General features: G+C 38.4%; 3 protein-coding genes across 3 annotated transcripts; all 3 read right to left on the bottom strand.

Annotated features, from left to right (window-relative positions):
* Positions 1–394: 394 nt before the first annotated feature.
* LOC128383580 (NXPE family member 3-like) lies at positions 395–4,931 on the bottom strand. Its single transcript, XM_053343180.1, has 6 exons — positions 4,836–4,931; positions 3,605–4,036; positions 2,227–2,522; positions 1,457–1,518; positions 1,041–1,256; positions 395–951 (listed from the first exon to the last, which is right to left on the bottom strand). Exons 1-6 carry the CDS (start codon positions 4,929–4,931, stop codon positions 395–397), a joined length of 1,659 nt encoding a protein of 552 aa, XP_053199155.1.
* Positions 4,932–9,296: 4,365 nt separating this feature from the next.
* Positions 9,297–14,229, bottom strand: LOC128383579 (NXPE family member 3-like). Its single transcript, XM_053343179.1, has 6 exons — positions 14,134–14,229; positions 12,889–13,320; positions 11,077–11,372; positions 10,362–10,432; positions 9,935–10,141; positions 9,297–9,850 (listed from the first exon to the last, which is right to left on the bottom strand). Exons 1-6 carry the CDS (start codon positions 14,227–14,229, stop codon positions 9,297–9,299), a joined length of 1,656 nt encoding a protein of 551 aa, XP_053199154.1.
* A 3,349-nt stretch (positions 14,230–17,578) lies between these two features.
* On the bottom strand, positions 17,579–21,845 carry LOC128383577 (NXPE family member 3-like). Its single transcript, XM_053343178.1, has 6 exons — positions 21,750–21,845; positions 20,672–21,103; positions 19,277–19,572; positions 18,649–18,719; positions 18,222–18,428; positions 17,579–18,132 (listed from the first exon to the last, which is right to left on the bottom strand). Exons 1-6 carry the CDS (start codon positions 21,843–21,845, stop codon positions 17,579–17,581), a joined length of 1,656 nt encoding a protein of 551 aa, XP_053199153.1.
* Between the last annotated feature and the right edge of the window lie 3,424 nt (positions 21,846–25,269).

Here is a 25,269-nt window from a genome sequence, read left to right as displayed (position 1 = left end):
TACTTATATTCATGTTGTAGGTTATGTACAGTATATACAGCCTGTTCAGATATACATACAGTAATGTAAAAATAGTCCTGTATGAAAAATCCTACTGAAGTAAAAATGTAAATGTGGTGGGAGAGAGGAGAACTATAGCCAAGGACTCCGACCCCATGAGGCTGACCGCACTGGAGAGCCCCTTCAATGACAAACTCCTTCATCCAAAGTGTGTGAAGGAGCGATATCGCAGGTCCTTCCTCCCTGCAGCTGTCAGACTGTGAAACCAGCACTAACCCTACCCTAACCCTAACCCTATATATTAGATCTCTTACCCCAAACTGTTTCCAGCAACCATCATAATAATTTAACATAAAGGTAACTGTGATAAACTACACTGATCACAAACACACATCTAGCTGCTCTTTTGAGGGCATATGTGGGACAAGACCACGTTGATCATATTCTTAATAATGGGAGGTTGTGGATGGATGTTATGTGGCAGGTGGTGGGCCAAGACCATCTCCCAGGCATCTACCAGGTGAACATTCAGCCCTTTGAACATGGCCCTGAGCACCTTGTCACGCTGCAGCGAATACCAGTCGCTGTTGAACAGTACAGTAACAGGCGTCACAGTTTTGGGGTTTCCAGTCCGGATTATAACCAGAGTGTCTGGAGCCCTGTCCAGCAGCCGCACCACTGCCCTGCGGATGTTCTGCAGCCGTCGGATGTAGAGCTCGGTGGGGAAACTGCTGAGGTGTGTCCAGATGCCAAAAACTACAATGGTGTTAGCTCCGCCAACTAAACGGTCTACTTCATTGGCAATGTAGTGCAGTTCGATAGTTGGGACGCTGGCAGACATGCCAACAGGAGGACCATGGAATCTGTACGTCACCAAAATGTTGTCTGCATAGTTTAAGGCCATGAAAGGTCCGACTCTGACTGAACTGTGCAGGTTGAACTGCTTGAGATCTACAAGTATTACAGAAGGAAAGAATTGGTGAGTGCAGTATGAACAAAATCAAAGCTTCGCTTTGCAAGAGATTTCTATTCATTAATACCTGGTAGTGATTTCTTGAGATATTCAAACCACTGCCTGACGGTAGAGTCTCCATACAGGTGGACCACCTTGCCTTTCAGACAGTGGTTGATAACAGAAGGACTGTTGAACTGGCGGACTGTGGGGCCACTTATTGACTGCCACACATCCTTGTAGTAATAGCCAACAGGTCCAGACTGCACAATATTGCTCTTCACCTCCGGTTGATCTGAGAAGCAGTAAAACCATTTATGACTTACCTTCATTCCATAATAACAGGATGTACTACTAACAGCTAACAGTTATAGTCTAGTACTCTGCGCTCCATCACTGGCCTGAAACTGGTTTCATTCTAATAATCTGTAGAACATTCAATTTTAAATGATTAATATATATATTATGGTGGTAGAAGAAACAATGGTGCATTATCTTTATTTTTTGGCAACACAGTGACACTAGAAGATCCTGAAACTCGAATGGAGACTTTCATGTTAATACCACTGAAGAGAAGGATACATGAAAGACATCTTACACACATTACCACACTAACAGCATAAGACGCGAAAAGGAGGACATTTCTTTAGAGTTTGAGTCAGCTGTTGATGAATTTATGATCTATGCCACTGGAATACAGAGTGGGTAAAAACACCTCTGGAATCAGGAGTTGCTCCCACTGGGAAAATCTATTTCACTTTTGATATTATGATTTCACACTGATTGAAGTGAACATGTTAGTATGAGCAGCATCAGAAAGTCTGATGTCCAGCTAGGATGATAATAAACACTGTGACGTCTGTATGTTTTCCTTTAGGTAGATTATAATACTATCAGGTGTATTATGAAACCAAGTGGCTCATGAGTGATATCGCACATGTTGTAGACACACCTATGTTCTCTATATAAGTTGTTTACTAGCATAGTTCAGTGTCAGTTTCCTCTAATAGCATGTGCATGATGACATCGACACAGTGCTGTTATAAAAGGACCTGAACTGAGAATCATCATCTCTTGTATCTTCCTCATCCATAAGAATCTACTTCAGCATCTCCAGTGAACTCTGCCCATCAACTTATTGTATTATTTTAGACTGTAAACATCTCTAGGTTCAATTTTTACAGCCTCTAGTTTCACAATGTTTCACCAAAGAGATACACAAGTAACACTTCGTGTTTCTATTAGAAGCCAGTCACATCTTTCTGCTCACTCACCTTTTAAAGAGCTTCTTCTCATTAACCTCGAGTTTCCCTTTATACCCATTGAGGTAGTTGGTGATCCTGGTATCACAGCTCAGGTTCTTTGGCTTGTAGCAAAACCAGGGCTCACCTGTAGTGAGATCAGTGAAGTTACACTGTGACTGTGCTGTCGGACGCAGGCAGACATTACAGATGGTAGTTTCAGAGACTGAGCCTGAGTGGAAGCCACTCTGGAAACGAATCCTATCCGGCTGTTCTCTGTCTATCCTTTTCAGCACTGTGACAGCCTCACTGGGGTGAACCAGTGTCACCTGAAAGGACAGAGAACCAGAGTTCAATCCCATTACTTGAAACTGTTATCATAATAAAGACAAATAAAGTGAACACTACTAAAAGTTGCACATTTTGTTTCAGGTTCAAACCAGATTGATCTCCAGATATTCTGGAGAACTTATGTTTCACTGAACCTCTCCACAAAGCAGCGATCATCCAATCATAGTTTAGAAACTGTATAGATACAGCAGATTTATTAATTTTCGAATTTCTTCACATTGTGTAGTACTATGCATGGGGTTGTAGTTAGAGCAATACTATAATATTTAAAGGAGGGTGTTCTCTTTTTGAAGCCTCTCCAAATACAAAAACACAAAGATCAAAAGCTTAGTGGATGAATTAGTGTGTTTGTCTGCTCTAACGTAATCTGGAAATTTGACCTTACCACTAACAGTTGTATACTCAGCATTACATTCATGTTTCATCGATTTTTTCAATGTTTTATTTCCTTGTTTGAATTGACAAAAGAGGATGTAGTATTGCCCAGTATTTAAGGAAAATTTGTAATTTGTGACAATGAGATATACACATTAAATTGACTTGACATTATAAAAGTCCACTACGAGATGCTGGCTGAGCAAAACCTCCCAATGATATTTCTTTAAGTAGTTTAATTATCTTGGTTTGATTATTTTATTTTATATAGATATTATATACCATCAAATATAAAGACACTCCTCTTTCTATTAAAGTGATGAGGTGATTCTGTATTGGGGTGATGTATTGTAGTGCACAGCGTGTGCCACTAGATGTCAGTCTATACTGGTGGAACAGGCAGCTCAACTGAGAAGATTATTCATATCAAGAAGATTCATATTAGTTGGTCCAGAGTATGGCACAACATCAAGCTGACATATAGAAATCCTAATCAGCAAATGATCCACTGCAATTTTGTAATGAGGACACACCTAAAAGCCTTGCCCGTGTGTCATTGAAGCATTTTCTTAATTCATTCTGAAACTTCCCTGAACTGTAGGCACACAAATGATGTGTTAGAGGAAGGTGGGCCTTAGCTAACTGTCAGTTAGAAGATTGAAACAATTAGATTCAACATAGTTACCTCAACCTGTGCGCTTCCCTCCCAGAGTAAAGAAAACACAGCCGAGTAGGAGCCATTGAGATGATCCAACACTTTCCCAGCCACACCTGCACCAAGTGATCGGTTGTGCAGACGGGCAAATAAGACGTCTCCCCCAGACTTCTTGGGACGTCCCCGGAAGTCGTACATTTTGATCATAACTTCCAGCTGATCCCCTACGTGCCACTGTTGTCCACCCCTCTCTGGGAGAACAGTGAACCTGCTGTGGGCAGGATCAGTGGTCTGCTCCAGGGAAAGAGGAGCTGGCAAGGATGGAGTTTCAGGCCAAGCAATGGAGTCTAATAGGAGGCGTTCCTCCAGAGCATCCTCAGGGGACAGCGGCTCGAAGCTGCAGAAGCGGTAGGTGAGGTGACGTCTTGGGACAGGAACGGTGAGGCTTCCTTTATGCTGAAACTGGCAGGAGGTCAAGAGAGTGATGTGATGAAAAAAAAGAATCGATCAACATGAAACTACTAAATGAAATAAAAAGGAATATTTTTCTGCTAATAAGAAAATCAACTGAATATTTGTAGGAGTTGATGAGAGAAGTTGATCAAAGACTCGATGATAACTGCAACATAAAAAAGTTAGTAGAACTACGGTCAGAATATCCTTCAAGTCCATTTCAGTAACAACTGTAACAATAATTTAAATGTTTCTTTTCAGTTTACATGTTAATGAAATCAATGTGGGCTATTTATTGGAGAGGAATCTTCCTTCCTTTGCTAAATCATTCTTAATGAATTTTCAAATGGGGACAATGTTACAATATAATTATGATGTTAAGATCTAACACAACCGAAGTGTTCTTACGAGTTATTCTGATGGAAAACTGTATGTTTCCTGAATTAGTTAATCATTCTATCAAGTATTGTCTTCATAGTCCAGGTCTGGCATATGTATATTATTCCTGTGCCATAGAGCTCCATTGTTTCCCAGAAACAAGTAAAAACACATCATTGAGCCAAAAACTGTCACACTTTTCAGGTTGAATGAGAAGTATTTTGTTTAGCGATGAACACATACTGTATTCCAGCATAACATGTCACACAAGTGACTGAAATCAATTCACATATTCACTTGAATATGTTAGATTGGATAATTTACATTGATTATATAAAGAAATTAGTTTTATTCTGTCATTTGTTTAATTGCGTTCCCTGTATCTAGTTTTAGGACTTGTGGAAAAACCCACTCAAGATCAAATTCTCACCTCCAGGACGTCCGTGTTAAAAAGTACATAGAAGAAGACAAACACAGCCAGGAAAACAAAGATGGCAGCATAATTCGGACAGTAAAAGCTGACCATCGTTTCTCTACAAGCTCTGAACTTCATGACTGATGATCAGTCTTCACTTATGCCTGAAATGACACAAACAGTGTTAGTTGACACCTTGTTTAGCTGTATTTATCTTAGTGATTACTTGCAAAAACCTGACCTTTTAACGTAACGAATAACCTAATGCATTAGTTCTGCAATTTAAGCACTCAGTTGTTTAGTTATGTCCTGAAATGTATTTTTTAAACAACTACTCCTGTACCTTTTGAGAAGAGTTAGAAAAGAAAATCCACCACAATTTCAGACTACTTTTTTGGCAGACAGGCACCTGGCTGTCTTCTATGGTTATATCACTGTGTACGGCAGCGAGCAAGATGGGACAGCTTTCACGCCATGGAAAAATTGCATTCTTTTGAATTTATAGGAGGAAATAAGGGCAAGAACATAGTGTACAGTATGTGTTCATAGCTTGTATGTGGGCATATGTTTGTGCATTAGCAATCCCTGATATGAGCGAATTGGGCAATTCGAGGTCGGGTCACGGGGGCAGCAGCCTAAGCAGGGAAGCCCAGACTTCCCTCTCCCCAGCCACTTCGTCCAGCTCTTCCTGGGGGATCCAGAGGCGTTCCCAGTTGTGTTCATTAAGTGATTATCATATATTGCTTATCTAGTATGTGATGTTATATACTAACATCATATAGATATGATATCGTTGGCACACTGCCATTAGACAATTAGACAGTAGCAATCATGTTTTATTGCTTTGGAGGACTGCAGGTTGGTTGTGCGTGACAGGTATGACAGGTCTGCATCACTCGTAAATTTTGTTCGTACTTATGAGAAAATCCAAAATATGAGAAAATTGGTGAATGCGGCAAATCCTCGTAATTCACCCGTAAGCATGGCTGAAGAACGACTCTGTGTGTACGAGTGGTTCTTGCATCTGGCCCAATAAGTCAGTCAATAAAATGTAAAATTTGTGAAAAAGCGTGATAGTAGTCTGGTCTCACGTAAGTGAACAAATGTATATTGAGAAAAGTAAACATTTTGTAAAAAAAAAAAAAGAAAAAGAAAAGAAAAGTTCCAACTAAAGTTAAAACTAAACCTACGTATTTGCATAGGCCTATGCAGTGGTGGCAAATTTCCATGTTGTTGAGTTATAACCATTTTGACTCGATGAACAATCATTTGATAGAGATAAGGAGCCACTCAATTACACATCAAGTGCGAATCAACCAAATTAATTTACACATTTACATGTATCATCATTTACACTTCTCCTTAATTGAGATTGAGAAATATTATTCTCTATTTCATTTCTATTATATTATTCTTTTTTTTCCTACATATTTTGTTACAATTTTTATATTTAACATATTTTTAGTCCTTGTGGAAGGGGTCTCGTCCAGGGCGTCATTCAAGCTAGAACGGCCACTGTGGATCACCATCAGAGCTCTTTACCATAAACCACATGGGCATGTACATGCTTACAGTCTTAGTCACTGTCATTATAATAATAAAACTATAAAAAAAATAGAAAGAAAAAAGAGCAGTGATATTTCCTTGTGATGGGTAAAAGTCACTATTAAGACATCTGAACTCTCCAGGAATTTCCGGTAGTCTCCTGCATATTGACAGTGGCTCACTGACGCCCCCAAATGAGATATAATCTCCCAGAATCTGGAGCGAGCATGCAAGAGTGCATGTGTTTGTGTGACTATCAATGCAGGGCGTGTGAGAGCAACGTGTCATGATAGCTCTGTGTTGTTGCTTATCAGACCAATCGCACCCCACCCACACTGGAACGGACCTGAAATTGAAATGACTTTTTGCAGGTTGGGATGACTGCACTATACACAGTTAATGTGGGCAAAAAAATGCATTTTGTTGTTCGCGATTGAGTTTAAAATCATTGCTTCAAAGGACGTGAGACAAAGATGTGTCTGAAAGATTATGAAAAAACAGGAAGTTTAGCATACTAACACTTGCTAATTAGCAAAGGCAGAGGCTGACAGGAAACTTCTACAATTTTTATGTATTTGTACGTTACTTGAATATTTTCATTTGAAGCTTCTTGCTTCATGCTACTTCCACTCCACTACATTTCAGAGGAAGGATGCCTTTATATTTTTTAAAATTTAGAATAGAATATAGAATATGCCTTCATTGTCATTGTATAAGTCGTACAAGGAAATTGCAGGGGGCTCATCACAGTGGCATAGCATCACACACACACACACACACACACACACACACACACACACACACAGTACTTACTGATTGTGGCGGATTGTGGTTCGCAGTCATTCATGACACAGCTGAACATTATCCTGCACAACAAACCAAAAACAGTAAACAGATATCTGACACTGAGGTTAAAGAGTGCCAATCCAACATTATCACAGAAAAAAAGGTGTAATAATGAAATAGAAATACGATGTTTAAGGAGATTAAGTTGATCTGAACTAAATGTAAGTTTAAGGAGACAAACCCACCTGTCTGCTCTGTCTGCGCCAACTACCAACCTGAAGATGGACCTTGTACTGCAGAAGTATCCACAATAAAAAGATAAGATAAGAACATACAACAAATAAACTTACAGACTCAGGCAGTACAAGTTCAGCCCACGTCATGATTCATTTACAAATTATAAAAAATATTGATTTCAAATAATTAAAAACAACATATATATTCAGTAACATGTTAAATATTAAAAGCTTCAATTTATTCATGGAAAAAAGACATTTACAATCATTATTTTTTGGTCCAGGAGAACACATTATAGAATATAAAGAATACAGCAACATGTTTGAATGCTGATTTTTTAATTTTGTTATAACTAGGGGAGACTGGAGACAGTTTCAACACTTTTTACATTACTCTCAGTTACTCTACTATTTGGACTAGGCCCACCAAACCTTTACATATTAAACTTACACATGTCTGCTAATTACCCATACCATTTAAAGATGGTTACATATAACATGAATAGAAAAATTCAGATGTTGCAACTGACCCCAAACATGGGGACAGTTGCAACACGGATCAGGGACGGTTGCAACATATTAAAAACACATTAAATTGAACTAATTATAATAATATAATAATAATTATATTATTATTATTATTATTTATTTAGCAATATTTATCATAGGCCTACCTTGTGTCAATTGACAGATGTTACTGAAGCTATTAAAACTTCAGTGTGAGAAAAAAAGAATGGAATAATTTGCTTGGTCCTCTGAGAATACTTTTTTGCTGGTCTAGTACGTGCAAGTGGTATCTTATTTGATGTCCTGCTTGCAAGTCTCTCTTTTTTGTGGAACCTGAATAATGTGGTGTGGCATATGTCGAAGGCCTTGGCTACTGCCCTGATTGATTTGCCCTCATCTCTTACAATATCTGAAGCTCGTTCCAAAATATTGAGGGGAACCCCTCTGTTAGTGACTCTCTTCCTCACTCTTGGCATACTGAAAAACAGAATACAATTTCTACTTTTAGATGATTTATTTACTATAGGACAACAAATAAATTGACTTTTCTCCTGTTTTCACAGAAACATGTATGTGGCTAATTTGTCCCATAGCACAACAGATAGAACAATAATTTCTGATTTTTGCTCAACTCGATATTTGGGGAATTATTTTGTTTATCAATAGCATTAGTCTCTCATTGTCTTATAATATAATTGCCAGTTCTGTTCATCATGAATATAGGCACAATAAAATACATGAATTGTCCATATTTTGAACTTACAATCTTCAAACATACTGTTTTGTGGTCTGTTTTGATATGACTAGGCAACTTACCATGGGGACAGTTGCAACTGTTGCAACTGTCCCCATGGTATCAATCATGACAAAACATCATGTGCTAGCTAGTCACACTGACATTGACACATGCTAACCATGTCACTGAATAGTCAACAAAACAATGATTCAAACTAGGTAAGTTTGGATTCACTCGCACAAAAGGTCAGGACAGTGTGACAAAAATACAGCTCATGAGAAAAGCTACTTTCATACCTCCAAAACGACTTTTCTTGATAAAAGCAGGACCAGATGCTCAATATGGCCTCTCTCTTCTTGGTGGGCAGAGGGTCTAACTGAGCATGTGCAGTGTAAGTGTCATCACTCTGGCATGCTTCTGATTGGAGAAATAAGACTTGTTGCAACCGTCCCCTGTTGCAACTGTCCCCAGTCTCCCCGACAGGTGAAAATGTACATTTGCTTATACAAAAATGTTTATCAGCACACAAAACAAAAACAAAAAAGGACAAACAAAAAACCCCAAATATATATATTAGATCTTTTACCCCAAACTCTTTCCACCAACCATCATAATCATTTAACATAAAGGTAACTGTGATAAACTACACTGATCACAAACACACATCTAGCTGCTCTTTTGAGGACATATGTGGGACAAGATGACGTTGATCATATTCTTAATAATGGGAGGTTGTGGATGGAGGTTATGTGGCAGGTGGTGGGCCAAGACCATCTCCCAGGCATCTACCAGGTGAACATTCAGCCCTTTGAACATGGCCCTGAGCACTTTGTCACGCTGCAGCGAATACCAGTCGCTGTTGAACAGTGCAACAAAAGGCGTCACAGTTTTGGGGTTTCCAGTCCGGATTATAACCAGAGTGTCTGGAGACCTGTTCAACAGCCGCACCACTGCCCTGCGGATGTTCTGCAGCCGTCGGATGTAGAGCTCAGTGGGGAAAGTGCTGAAGTGTGCCCAGACGCCAAAAACCACAACGGTGTTAGCGCCGCCAACTAAACGTTCTAGTTCATTGGCAATGTAGTGCAGTTCAATAGCTGGGACGCTGAAAGAACGGACAGGAGGACCATGGAATTGGTACGTCACCAAAATGTTGTCTGCATAGTTTAAGGCCATGAAAGGTCCGACATTGTTTGAACTCTGCAGGTCAAACTGCTTGAGATCTACAAGTATTACACAAGGAAAGAATTGGTGAGTGCAGTATGAACACAATCAAAGCTTTGCAAGAGATTTCTGTTCATTACTACCTGGTAGTGCTTGGTTGAGATATTCAAACCACTGCCTGACGGTAGAGTCTCCATACAGGTGGACCATCTTGCCTTTCAGACATTGGTTGATAACAGAAGGAGTGTTGAACTGGCGGACTGTGGGGCCACTTATTGACTGCCACACATCCTTGTAGTAATAGCCAACAGGTCCAGACTGCACAATATTGCTCTTCACCTCCGGTTGATCTGAGAAGCAGTAAAACCATTTATGACTTACCTTCATTCCATAATAACAGGATGTACTACTAACAGCTAACAGTTATAGTCTAGTACTCTGCACTCCATCACTGTTCAAAAAATGGCCTGAAACTGGTTTCATTCTAATAATCTGTAGAACATTCAATTTTAAATGATTAAGAATAAGAATACAGGGTGTATGGTGGTAGAAGAAACAATGGTGCATTACCTTTATTTTTTGGCAACACGGTGACACTGGAAGATCCTGAAGCTCGAATTGAGACTTTCATGTTAATACCACTGAAGAGAAGGATACATGAAAGACATCTTACACACATTACCAAACTAACAGCATAATACACAAAAAAGGAGGAAATTTCTTTAGAGTTTGAGTCAGCTGTTGATGAATTCATGATCTATGCCACTGGAATACAGAGTGGGTAACAACACCTCTGGAATCAGGAGTTGCTCCCACTGGAAAACTCTTCACTGATTGAAGTCAACATGTTAGTATGAGCAGCATCAGAAAGTCTGATGTCCAGCTAGGATGATAATAAACACTGTGACTTCTGTATGTTTTCCTTTAGGTAGATTATAATACTATCAGGTGTATTACAAAACACACCTATGTTCTCTATATAAGATGTTTACTAGCATAGTTCAGTGTCAGTTTCCTCTAATAGCATGTGCATGATGACATCGACACAGTCCTGTTATAAAAGGACCTGAACTGAGAATCATCGTCTCCTGCATCTTCCTCATCCATAAGAATCTACTTCAGCATCTCCAGTGAACTCTGCCCATCAACGTATTGTATTATTTTAGACTATAAACATCTCTAGGTTCAATTTTTACAGCCTCTAGTTTCACAATGTTTCACCAATGTACACAAGTAACACTTTATGTTTCTATTAGAAGCTAGTCACATCTTTCTGCTCACTCACCTTTTAAAGAGCTTCTCCTCATCAGCCTTGAGTTTCCCTTTATACCCACCGTTGTAGTTGGTGATCCTGGTATCACAGCTCAGGTTCTTTGGCTTGTAGCAAAACCAGGGCTCACCTGTAGTGAGGTCAGTGAAGTTACACTGTGGCTGCGTGGTCGGACGCAGGCAGACATTACAGGTGGTAGTTTCAGAGATTGAGCCTGAGCGGAAGACACTCTGGAAACGAATTCTATCCGGCTGTTCTCTGTTTAGCCTTTTCAGCACTGTGACAGCCTCACTGGGGTGAACCAGTGTCACCTGAAAGGACAGAGAACCAGAGTTCAATCCTATTACTTGAAACTGTTATAGTAATAACGACAAATAAAGTGAACACTACTTAAAGTTGCACATTTTGGTTTAGGTTCAAACCAGATTGATCTCCAGAATTCATGTCTGGAGAACTTATGTTTCACTGAACCCCTGCACAAAGCAGCGATCATCCAATCATAGTTTAGAAACTGTATAGATACAGCAGATCTGTTAATCTTTGAATTTCTCCACATTGTGTAGTAGTATGCATGGGGTTGTAGTGAGAGCAATACTACAATATTTAAAGGAGGGTGTTCTCTTTTTGAAGCCTCTCCAAATACAAAAACACAAAGATCAAAAGCGTTGGGGATGAATTAGTGTGTTTGTCTGCTCTAACGTAATCTGGAAATTTGACCCTACCACTAACAGTTGTAACTCAGCATTACATTCATGTTTCATCCATTTTTTCAAGTCTTGTTTCCTTGTTTGAATTGACAACATAGGGTGTAGTATTGCTCAGTATTTAAGGAAAATGTGTAATTTGTGACAATGAGATATACACATTAAATTGACTTGACATTATAAAAGTCCACTACGAGAAGCTGGCTGAGAAAAACCTCCCAATGATATTTCTTTAAGTAGTTTAATTATCTTGGTTTGATTATTTTATGTTATATAAATATTATATACCATCAAATATAAAGACACTCCTCTTTCTATTAAAGTAATAAGGTGATTCTGTATTGGGGTGATGTATTGTAGTGCACAGCATGTGCCACTAGATGTCAGTCTATACTGGTGGAACAGGCAGCTCAACTGAGAAGTAGATTCACATCAAGAAGATTCATATCAAGAAGATTCATATTAGTTGGTCCAGAGTATGGCACAACATCAAGCTGACATATAGAAATCCTAATCAGCAAATGATCCACTTTTGTCATGCAGACACACCTAAAAAGTCTTGCCTGTATTATTGAGACTGCTTATAGCATGTGCCTGAACATGTGTTGGCAATGAAAGCGCCCTTTCTCTTGTTCTCCTTTTGTTAAACAATGAAGTCAAAACTCCAGTATCACTTGTATTATGTAGAACTTTCTTATACTTACTGTTTCGGTCACAGGCCACAAGCTGAAACATCTTGGACTAACAAGAAAGTTGTTGTATATAATACAAATGTTGCTGGAGTTTTGACCTCTTTGGATATTTTTCCTTCTCCATGAGTCTTGGAAATAGGTTTGTTGTTTGTGTGTTTCTCATCACTGTATTATATTAGCTGGTTTATGCTGTCAGAAAAAGGAGTTGCCAATCGATGGAAGAAATAGATTTCTTAATATATTGGAGGTGTTGATTACTCTTGGACATATTATTTGTATTAAATGAAGGACTCTCTGTTTTTAAAATGACAAAGTATTTTGAGTGGTAAATCTGCACCTGTTATTATTCCAAACTGCATGCCATGTAAAATGAGATATTGGAAAATGGGGCTTAGCTAACTGTCAGAAACAATTAGATTTAACATAGTTACCTCAACCTGTGCGCTTCCCTCCCAGAGTAAAGAAAATACAGCCGAGTAGGAGCCATTGAGATGATCCAACACTCTCCCAGCCACACCTGCACCAAGTGCTCGGTTGTGCAGACTGGCAAGTAAAACGTCTCCCCCAGACTTCTTGGGACGTCCCCGGAAGTCGTACATTTTGATCATAACTTCCAGCTGATCCCCTACGTGCCACTCTTGTCCACCCCTCTCTGGGAGAACAGTGAACCTGCTGTGGGCAGGATCAGTGGTCTGCTCCAGGGAAAGAGAAGCTGGCAAGGATGGAGTTTCGGGCCAAGCAATGGAGTCTAATAGGAAACGTTCCTCCAGAGCATCCTCAGGGGACAGCGGCTCGAAGCTGCAGAGGCGGTGGGTGAGGTGACATCTTGGGACAGGAACGGTGAGGCTTCCTTTATGCTGAAACTGGCAGGAGGTCAAGAGAGTGATGTGACGAAGACATAAAAAAGAATCGACAAACATAAAGCTACTAAATGAAACAAAATGGAAGATTTTTCTGCTAATAAGAAAATCAACTGAATATTTGTAGGAGTTGATGAGAAGTTGATCAAAGACTCGATGATAACTGCAACATAAAAAAGTTAGTAGAACTACAGTCAGAATATCCTTCAAGTCCATTTCAGTAACAACTGTAACAATAATTTAAATGTTTCTTTTCAGTTTACATGTTAATGAAATCAAGGTGGGCTATTTATTGGAGAGGAATTTTCCTTCCTTTGCTAAATCATTCTTAATGAATTTTCAAATGTTACAATGTTACAATATGATTATGATGTTAAGATCTAATACAACCGAAGTGTTCTTACAAGTTATTCTGATGGAAAACTGTATGTTTCCTGAATTAGTTGATCATTCTAACAAGTGCTGTCTTCATAGTCCAGGTCTGGCATATGTATATTATTCCTGTGCCATAGAGCTCCATTGTTTCCCAGAAACAAGTAAAAACACATCAGTAAGCTAAAAACTGTCACACTTTTCAGGTTGAATGAGAAGTGTTTTGTTTAGCGATGAACAAATACTGTATTCCAGCATAACACATCACACAAGTGACTGAAATCAATTCACATATTCACTTGAATATGTTAGATTGGATAATTTTCCTCAATGAATAAATTAATTATATAAAGAAATTAGTTTTATTCTCTCATTTGTTTAATTGCGTTCCCTCTATCTAGTTTTAGGACTTGTGGAAAAACCCACTCAAGATCAAATTCTTACCTCCAGGAAGTCTGTGTTAAAAAGTACGAAGAAGAAGACAAACACAGCCAGGAAAACGAAGATGGCGGCATACTTCGGACAGTAAAAGCTGACCATCGTTTCTCTACAAGCTCTGAACTTCATGACTGATGATCAGTCTTCACTTATGCCTGAAATGACACAAACAGTGTTAGTTGACATCTTGTTTAGCTGTATTTATCTTAGTGATTACTTGTAAGAACCTGACCTTTTTAACGTAACAAACAATAATAATAATCCGCAATTTGAGCACTCAGTTGTTTAGTTACGTTTTCAAAAAGGGAATCTGTTACTTTTTAAACAACTACTCCTGTACCTTTTTGAGAAGAGTTTGAAAAGAAAATCCAACACAAATTCAAACTACTTTTTTGGCAGACAGGCACCAAGCTGTGTTCTATGGTTATATCACTGTGCACAGCAGCAAGCAAGATGGGACAGCTGTCACTTTATGGAAAAAATGTGCATTCTTTTGAATTTATAGGAGGAAATAAGGCAAAGAACAATACAGTATGTGTTTATAACTTGTATGTGGTCATATGTTTGAGCAGTAACAATCCCTGATATGAGTGAATTGGGCAAGCCACTGGCAGAGTCTCAGGTGAGGTTAGAAAACCTGAGAGCAGCTGGTTACAGAACAGCACGTTCAGCACAGATTTATAGTCAATAAGTAAATGTAAAATTTGTGAAAAATCATGATAGTAGTCTGGTCTCAGGTAAGTGAACAAATGTATATTGAGAAAAGTAAACAAACAAAAAAAAAGTTTCAACTAAAGTTAAAACTAAACCTACGTATTTGCATAGGCCTATGCAGTGGTGGCAAATTTCCATGTTGTTGAGTTATAACCAGTTTGACTTGATTAACAATCATTTGATAGAGACTGATACAGAGCCACTCAATTACAAATCAAAATTGAGAATTGCACTAAAGTGAGAAGCCACTTTAGTACAATAAAGAACTGTAAATGGGACATTGTGTCTGTTATTCCTGCTGTTCGTGTAAAGATTTACAAAGTTGGCTGTGTGATGATCGTAGAGTCATTATACTTAAAGGAGGTCTGGACTAAAACAACAGCCATTTTCGGTAACTCAACAGTACTCTATCATTAGTAAAGGATGCAGTTTTGGGCTAATTTTACACTTAATTTATCTTAACAGCAGAGATGATGTGTGAATCAGGATGTGTCAGCAACACCAAAATCACTAATTCAACTTATTCAAAAGCCTGGTTGGGAGGCTGTAAATAACATTTCTCTTTATGACCCATAGTGGATGCTGAATATTTGCCAAGTGTTAACAAATATAGTTAACAGTCAAATTCTAAGTCTGAGTCTCAGGTTCCAGGTTGCTTACTTTAATCTGAAAGAGTGCTGCCATGATGCATTTAGGGCAGAGTTAATGTGTGTGTGTTTTGCTTACATGTTCACAATCATTTCTTTCACACACACATCTTTTGATGCAATAATTTGTTTTGTTATAAAACAATTTGTGGTAAATGTGATCACTTATAACCTAAGGAGTCAGGGTTTCTGCTGCAAGTTAAAGCAAGTAAACTCATTAAAAAATATGGAAATGTTATCAGTCACGTTTAGTTTTCATGTCTATGAACTGAAACTTCAAACGTCAAATAAATTAAAGAATATTATGTGTCTTACCTCAGCAGAGATTCACCTTGAGGGAATATAATGAACTCACATAGATCCTGCAAAGTATCCTGAAGCCCTTTCTAATTAACCACTCCCATACACTACTGTGCCAAAAATGATGCATAGGTATCTCTGTATGTTTACATTTCAGTGACAAAGATCACACCTCACACTTCTGCACATTACAGGAGTCAGTTATACCTTATCCATTCCTGTCCAACCAGGACTACAGTGATGACACTCTGTTGTCTCCCATTGAGGGAAGGCTGAGTAAAGTTCACATGACATTTGCTTCTCAAACAAAAGATGTGTGACGATAGATAGATAGATAGATAGATAGATAGATAGATAGATAGATAGATAGATAGATAGATAGATAGATAGATAGATAGATAGATAGATAGATAGATAGATAGATAGATAGATAGATAGATAGATAGATAGATAGATAGATAGATAGATAGATAGATAGATAGATAGATAGATAGATAGATAGATAGATAGATAGATAGATAGATAGATAGATAGATAGATAGATAGATAGATAGATAGATAGATAGATAGATAGATAGATAGATAGATAGATAGATAGATAGATAGATAGATAGATAGATAGATAGATAGATAGATAGATAGATAGATAGATAGATAGATAGATAGATAGATAGATAGATAGATAGATAGATAGATAGATAGATAGATAGATAGATAGATAGATAGATATTGAATATTATAGGTTGCATTTTTAAAGACCCTTTGCACAAGATTGTTGTTTTCTAATGTTATTGTTGTTGAATGTTGTAATTTGTTTAGAAAACTGGAAAAAATTAGTTCATGGAAATGAAAACTAAAGACAGAAATAACAATACAAAGGCAACTCAAATAACATAGCATGAACTTAAATTTCTATAAAGGCAGTTTCATAGATTAATATCTGATTAAATCACAGAGTTTAAGTACATACCACACCTGTGGTCATCAATAGCAACAGGGACAAAATTATTTTTTGGTCATTATATTTACCACCACTGGCCACAGGAGGGCGCAAAGTTAAAGCAAATAAAAGAAGTCATGCCCAGATAAACAAAATATTAACCTGTTACACAAGATAATAATAAGAATGGAGAACAACAAAATACCTTGCTTGCAAATAAGGGGTGTGTGAAGTTTACTGGGAGCAGTGCTGGTTTCACTGGGAGCAGTGCTGGTTTTACAGTCTGACAGCTGCAGGGAGGAAGGACCTGCGATATCGCTCCTTCACACACTTTGGATGAAGGAGTTTGTCATTGAAGAGTCTCTCCAGTGCAATCAAAGAAGAATAAAAACACCAGAAAAATATTCACATTTCTGCTGCTGGAATCAGAAAATGTTGACTTTTTCTTCTTAAAAAATTACTCAGAATAGTTGGTGATTTATTAAAAAGTTTATTAAAGCTTCAATTTATTCATGAAAAAAACCATTTACAATCATTATTTTTTGGTCCATGAGAACACATTATAGCAACATGTTTGAATGCTGATTTTTGAATTTTGTTATAAATACAGATCAAAAATTACATATGCATATACAAAAATGTTTATCATCACAAAAAAAACCCAAAACAAAATATATATATATACATATTTATATATATAACTTGTTACCAGAGCAGCTCGTTGCCATATATATGTATATGCATATATATACATATATATAATCTCTTACCCCAAACTGTTTCCAGCAACCATCATAATAATTTAACATAAAGGTAACTGTGATAAACTACACTGACCACAAACACACATCTAGCTGCTCTTTTGAGGGCATATGTAGGACAAGACCACGTTGATCATATGCTTAATAATGGGAGGTTGTGGATGGAGGTTATGTGGCAGGCTGTGGGCCAAGACCATCTCCCAGGCATCTACCAGGTGAACATTCAGCCCTTTGAACATGGCCCTGAGCACCTTGTCACGCTGCAGCGAATACCAGTCGCTGTTGAACAGTACAACAGAAGGCGTCAAAGTTTTGGGGTTTCCAGTCCGGATTATAACCAGAGTGTCTGGAGCCCTGTTCAACAGCCGCACCACTGCCCTGCGGATGTTCTGCAGCCGTCGGATGTAGAGCTCAGTGGGGAAAGTGCTGAAGTGTGCCCAGATGCCTAAAACTACAACGGTGTTAGCGCCGCCAACTAAACGGTCTATTTCATTGGCAATGTAGTGCAGTTCGATAGCTGGGATGCTGAAAGAACGGACAGGAGGACCATGGAATTGGTACGTCACCAAAATGTTGTCTGCATAGTTTAAGGCCATGAAAGGTCCGACTTTGTTTGAACTGTGCAGGTTAAACTGCTTGAGATCTACAAGTATTACAGAAGGAAAGAATTGGTGAGTGCAGTATCAACAAAATCAAAGCTTCGCTTTGCAAGAGATTTCTGTTCATTACTACCTGGTAGTGCTTTGTTGAGATATTCAAACCACTGCCTGATGGTAGAGTCTCCATACAGGTGGACCATCTTGCCTTTCAGACATTGGTTGATAGCAGAAGGACTGTTGAACTGGCGGACTGTGGGGCCACTTACTGACTGCCACACATCCTTGTAGTAATAGCCAACAGGTCCAGACTGCACAATATTGCTCTTCACCTCCGGTTGATCTGAGAAGCAGTGAAACCATTTATGACTTACCTTCATTCCATAATAACAGGATGTACTACTAACAGCTAACAGTTATAGTCTAGTACTCTGCGCTCCATCACGGTTCAAAAAATGGCCTGAAACTGGTTTCATTCTAATAATCTGTAGAACATTCAATTTCAAATGATTAATATAAAGAATACAGGATGTATGGTGGTAGAAGAAACAATGGTGCATTACCTTTATTTTTTGGCAACACGGTGACACTGGAAGATCCTGAAGCTCGAATGGAGACTTTGACATTAATACCCCTGAAGAGAGGGACGCACAAAAGACATCTTACACACATTACCACACTAACAGCATAAGACACAAAAAAGGAGGACATTTCTTTAGACTTTGAGTCAGCTGTTGATGAATTCATGATCTACGCCACTGCAATACAGAGTGCGTAAAAACTCTGGATGGGTTATGTATGTATGTTTTCCTTTAGGTAGATTATAATACTATCAGGTGTATTATGAAACCAAGTGGCTCGTGAGTGATATCGCACATGTTGTAGACACACATGCATAGCATAGTTCAGTGTCAGTTTCCTCTAATAGCATGTGCATGATGACATTGACACAGTGCTGTTATTAAAGGACCTGAACTGAGAGTCATCGTCTCCTGCATCTTCCTCATCCATAAGAATCTACTTCAGCATCTCCAGTGAACTCTGCTCATCAACTTATTTTATTATCTTAGACTATAAACATTTCTAGGTTCAATTTTTACAGCCTCTAGTTTCACAATGTTTCACCAAAGAGATACACAAGTAACACTTCATGTTTCTATTAGGAGACAGTCACATCTTTAGCTCACTCACCTTTTAAAGAGCTTCACCTCATTAGCCTTGAGTTTCCCTTTATACCCATCGTTGTAGTTGGTGATCCTGGTATCACAGCTCAGGTTCTTTGGCTTGTAGCAAAACCAGGGCTCACCTGTAGTGAGGTCAGTGAAGTTACACTGTGGCTGCGCTGTCGGACGCAGGCAGACATTACAGATGGTAGTTTCAGAGACTGAGCCTGAGCGGAAGACACTGTGGAAACGAATCCTATCCGGCTGTTCTCTGTTTAGCCTTTTCAGCACTGTGACAGCCTCACTGGGGTGAACCAGTGTCACCTGAAAGGACAGAGAACCAGTTTGAGTTCAATCGAAACTGTTATAGTAATAACGACAAATAAAGTGAACAGTACTAAAAGTTGCACATTTTGTTTCAGGTTCAAACCAGATTGATCTCCAGATATTCATGTCTGGAGAACTTATGTTTCACTGAACCCCTCCACAAAGCAGCGATCATACAATCATAGTTTAGAAACTGTATAGATACAGCAGATCTGTTAATCTTTGAATTTCTCCACATTGTGTAGTAGTATGCATGGGGTTGTAGTGAGAGCAATACTACAATATTTAAAGGAGGGTGTTCTCTTTTTGAAGCCTCTCCAAATACAAAAACACAAAGATCAAAAGTGTTGGGGATGAATTAGTGTGTTTGTCTGTTCTAACATAATCTGGAAATTTGACCTTACCACTAACAGTTGTAACTCAGCATTACATTCATGTTTCATCCATTTTTCAAGTTTTGCTTCCTTGTTTGAATTGACAACAGAGGATGTAGTATTGCCCAGTATTTAAGGAAAATTTGTAATTTGTGACAATGAGATATACACATGAAATTGACTTGACAATATAAAAATATAAGTCCATTATAATAATTATAAGAAGTCCACTACGAGATGCTGGCAGAGCAAAACCTCCCAATGATATTTCTTTAAGTAGTTTAATTATCTTGGTTTGATTATTTTATGTTATATAAATATTATATACCATCAAATAGAAAGACACTCCTCTTTCTATTAAAGTAATAAGGTGATTCTGTATAGGGGTGATGTATTGTAGTGCACAGCATGTGCCACTAGATGTCAGTCTATACTGGTGGAACAGGCAGCTCAACAGAGAGGAAGATTCATATCAAGTAGATTCATATTAGTTGGTCCAGAGTATGGCACAACATCAAGCTGACATATAGAAGTCCTAATCAGCAAATGATCCACTGCAATTTTGTGATGAGGACACACCTAAAAAGTCTTGCCTGTGTGTCATTGAAGCATTTTCTTAATTAATTATAAAACTTCCCTGAACTGTAGGCACACGAAGATGAAGGTGGGCCTTAGCTAACTGTCAGTTAGAAGATTGAAACAATTAGATTCAACATAGTTACCTCAACCTGTGCGCTTCCCTCCCAGAGTAAAGAAAATACAGCCGAGTAGGAGCCATTGAGATGATCCAACACTTTCCCAGCCACACCTGCACCAAGTGCTCGGTTGTGCAGACTGGCAAATAAGACGTCTCCCCCAGACTTCTTGGGACGTCCCCGGAAGTCGTACATTTTGATCATAACTTCCAGCTGATCCCCTACGTACCACTGTTGTCCACCCCTCTCTGGGAGAACAGTGAACCTGCTGTGGGCAGGATCAGTGGTCTGCTCCAGGGAAAGAGGAGCTGGCAAGGATGGAGTTTCGGGCCACGCAATGGAGTCTAATAGGAGGCGTTCCTCCAGAGCATCCTCAGGGGACAGCGGCTCAAAGCTGCAGAAGCGGTGGGTGAAGTGACGTCTTGGGACAGGAACGGTGGGGCTTCCTTTATGCTGAAACTGGCAGAAGGTCAAGACAGTGATGTGATGATTCGTAGAACTACAGTCAGAATATCCTTCAAGTCCATTTCAGTAACAACTGTAACAATAATTTAAATGTTTCTTTTCAGTTTACATGTTAATGACATCAAGGTGGGCTATTTATTGGAGAGGAATTTTCCTTCCTTTGCTAAATCATTCTTAATGAATTTTCAAATGAGGACAATGTTAGAATATGATTATGATGTTAAGATCTAACACAACTGAAGTGTTCTTACAAGTTATTCTGATGGAAAACTGTATGTTTCCTGAATTAGTTGATCACACCAAGACAAGTATTGTCTCAGTAGTCCAGGTCTGGCATATGTATATTATTCCTGTGCCATTGTTTTCCAGTAAAAACACATCATTGAGCCAAAAACTGTCACACTTTTCAGGTTGAATGAGAAGTGTTTTGTTTAGTGATGAACAAATTCTGTATTACAACACAATACATCACACAAGTGACTGAAATCAATTCACATATTTACTTGAATATGTTAGATTGGATAATTTTCCTCATTAATAATATAAAGAAATTAGTTTTATTCTCTCATTTGTTTAATTGCGTTCCCTCTATCTAGTTTTAGGACTTGTGGAAAAAACCCACTCAAGATCAAATTCTTACCTCCAGGACGTCCGTGTTAAAAAGTACGAAGATAAAGACAAACACAGCCAGGAAAACGAAGATGGCAGCATACTTCGGACAGCAAAAGCTGACCATCATTTCTCTACAAGCTCTGAACTTCATGACTGATGATCAGTCTTCACTTATGCCTGAAATGACACAAACTTGTTTAGCTGTATTTATGTTAGTGATTACTTGCAAAAACCTGACCTTTTTAATGTAACAAATAACCTAATGCATTAGTTCTGCAATTCAAGTACTCAGCTTTTAGTTACGTTTTCAAAAAGGGAATCTGTTACTTTTTAAACAACTACTCCTGTAGTTTTTGAGAAGAGTACGAAAAGAAAATCCAACACAAATTCAGACTACTTTTTTTGGCAGACAGGCACCTAGCTGTATTCTATGTTTATATCACTGTGTACGGCAGTGAGCAAGATGGGACAGCTTTCACTTCATGGAAATCTGCATTCTTTTGAATTTATAGGAGGAAATAAGGGCAAGAACAATACAGTATGTGTTTATAACTTGTATGTGGTCATATGTTTGAGCAGTAGCAATCCCTGATATGAGTGAATTGGGCAAGCCACTGGCAGAGTCTCAGGTGAGGTTAGAAAACCTGACAGCAGCTGGTTACAGAACAGCATGTAAATAACATTTCTCTTTCTGACCCATAGTGGATGCTGAATATTTGCCAAGTGTAAACAAATGTAGTTAACAGTCAAATTCCAAATCAAAGTCTCAGGTTCCAGGTTGCTTACTTTAATCTGAAAGAGTGCTGCCATGATGCATTTAGGGCAGAGTTAATGTGTGTGTGTTTTGCTTACATGTTCACAATCATTTCTTTCACACACACATCTTTTGATGCAATAATTTGTTTTGTTATAAAACAATTTGTGGTAAATGTGATCACTTATAACCTAAGGAGTCAGGGTTTCTGCTGCAAGTTAAAGCAAGTAAACGCATTAAAAAATATGGAAATGTTATCAGTCACGTTTAGTTTTCATGTCTATGAACTGAAACCTCAAACGTCAAATAAATTAAAGAATATTATGTGTCTTACCTCAGCAGAGATTCACCTTGAGGGAATATAATGAACTCACATAGATCCTGCCATGTATCCTGAAGCCCTTCCTAAGTAACCACTCCCATACACTACTGTGCCAAAAATGATGCGTAGGTATCTCTATGTTTACATTTAAGTGACAAAGATCACACCTCACACTTCTGCACATTACAGGAGTCAGTTATACCTTATCCATTCCTGTCCAACCAGGACTACAGTGATGACACTCTGGTGTCTCCCATTGAGGGAAGGCTGAGTAAAGTTAAGCAAACACACAGTGTTGGAATATTCAAATGACACTTTCTTCTCCAACAAAAGATGTGTGACGATAGATAGATAGATAGATAGATAGATAGATGACTCACTACAAGTGAGCCTTGTGACTCAGATGTTATATTTGCAAACCCAATTCTAATTAACCACTCCCATACACTACTGTGCCAAAAATGATGCACAGTAAGAAAGACCACATCTCACACTTCTGCACATTACAGGAGTCAGTTATACCTTATCCATTCCTGTTGTGAGTTCACGGTTGTATCCAAATAAATCATCAGTACAGTAATGTAGGAGGAATAAACACAAGGAAATGAGAGTTCAGAATATTTCAGCTTTAGTTTGCACTTTAGTTTAACCAGGACTAAAGTGATGACACACTGTTGTCTCCCAGGGGCGGGTCCCAGGCGCAGGCAGCGGCTGCACACCTGGAGACAAACATGATGACACACTGTTGTCTCCCATTGAGGGAAGGCAACATAGCCAGTGCATTTTATCTCTGTTGCCCCATTGTGTTTCTTGTAAATGTCTTGATCCTTTTCAGTGTTGAAAAGTTTCTCTCTGACTCAGCTGTGGTCATTGGTGTCGTCGTTGTTGACGTCCCAGACGTTTAATTTCTAATTTTGGCTCACTGGCCCCAAATGCAGAGATGTCATAGATAGATAGATAGATAGATAGATAGATAGATAGATAGATAGATAGATAGATAGATAGATAGATAGATATCTATCTATGGACTCAGATGTTATATTTGCAAACCCACTGTGCTCTGCAAAGAAACTATTTGTGTGAAATGTAATCATTTATAACCTAAGGAGTCTGAGTTTCTGCTGCAAGTTAACTTGATGAACATATGAAAAAGGTTAGCAGTCACATTTAGTTTTCATGATGTCTATGAATTGAAACTTCAAACGTCATCCAATTTAAGAATATCAAGTGTCTTACCTCAGCAGAGATTCACTTTTGTATTTTCTGTCTGTATTCTTTTTGTTTGTTGTTGAACATTATATTATTATTGTTATTGTTGTTTAATGTTGTAATTTGTTTATAAAAACTGGAACATGGATTGATGGAAAGACAGAAATAACAATAAAAAGGTAATTCAAATAATAAAACATGAACTTAAATTTCTATAAAGGCAGTTTCATAGATTAATATCTGGTTAAATCACGGAGTTTAAGTACATACCACACCTGTGGTCATCAATAGCAACAGGGACAAACAGATTTTTTGGTCATTGTATTTACCACCACTGGCCACAGGAGGGCGCAAAGTTACAGCAAATAAAAAAAGCCTTGCCCAGATAAACAACATATTAACCTGTTACACAAGAAAATAATAAGAATGGAGAACAACAACATACCTTGCTTGCAAATAAGGGGTGTGTGAGGTTTACTGGGAGCAGTGCTGGTTTTATAGTCTGACAGCTGCAGGGAGGAAGGACCTGCGATATCGCTCCTTCACACACTTTGGATGAAGGAGATTGTTGTTGAAGGGGCTCTCCAGTACGGTCAGCGTGTCCCTCATAGGGGTCGGAGTCCTTGTCCATAATCTAATAATGTAATTTGACCTGTCATGGAGTATTTTTACATTATTGTACTTTTACTAAATTATGTCAATATTTATTTCCACCACTGACCACAAGTACTGTTAACAAACCTGCTACTGCCACCACGTCTACTGCTTTTACTTTGAAAAACAGAAATATACACAGAACATACACTTCAAATATAAAAAAACGCGTCCAAATCACAGAGAAATGTTATAATAATTCAATGATTGTTGAGTTTAAGGAGGAACACGATCTGTATGTTTGATTCCTGGTGCAGGACTGTCACATGTATCCTGCAGGAAAAAAAACCCCGCGAAATCCTGCTGGGAGCTCCACGTGGTTGAAATGAGGGCAAAACAGACTGGTGTCACCGCAGAGTCCCGCAGAGCCCCGCCCACTGAAGTCCCGCGTAAACCTACCCAAAATCACCGAGACCGGAAACTGGCAGCCAGATGGTGTTTGTGCAAAAAGTACTGAGATGTTTTTTACTTTATATAATTTTCATTAGTACCATATTTACCTTTAACTTACTTATAACTGTACTTTATTTACCTCAACATGATTATAACTACTATATTTAACTCTATTATAAAATTGCTTTATTTAGCTTAATTATACCAGTACTTAAT

Source organism: Scomber japonicus, chromosome 22 (genome assembly GCF_027409825.1).
Source record: "Scomber japonicus isolate fScoJap1 chromosome 22, fScoJap1.pri, whole genome shotgun sequence".
Lineage (NCBI taxonomy): Eukaryota > Metazoa > Chordata > Actinopteri > Scombriformes > Scombridae > Scomber > Scomber japonicus.
This window is presented reverse-complemented; position numbering and strand designations above follow the sequence as displayed.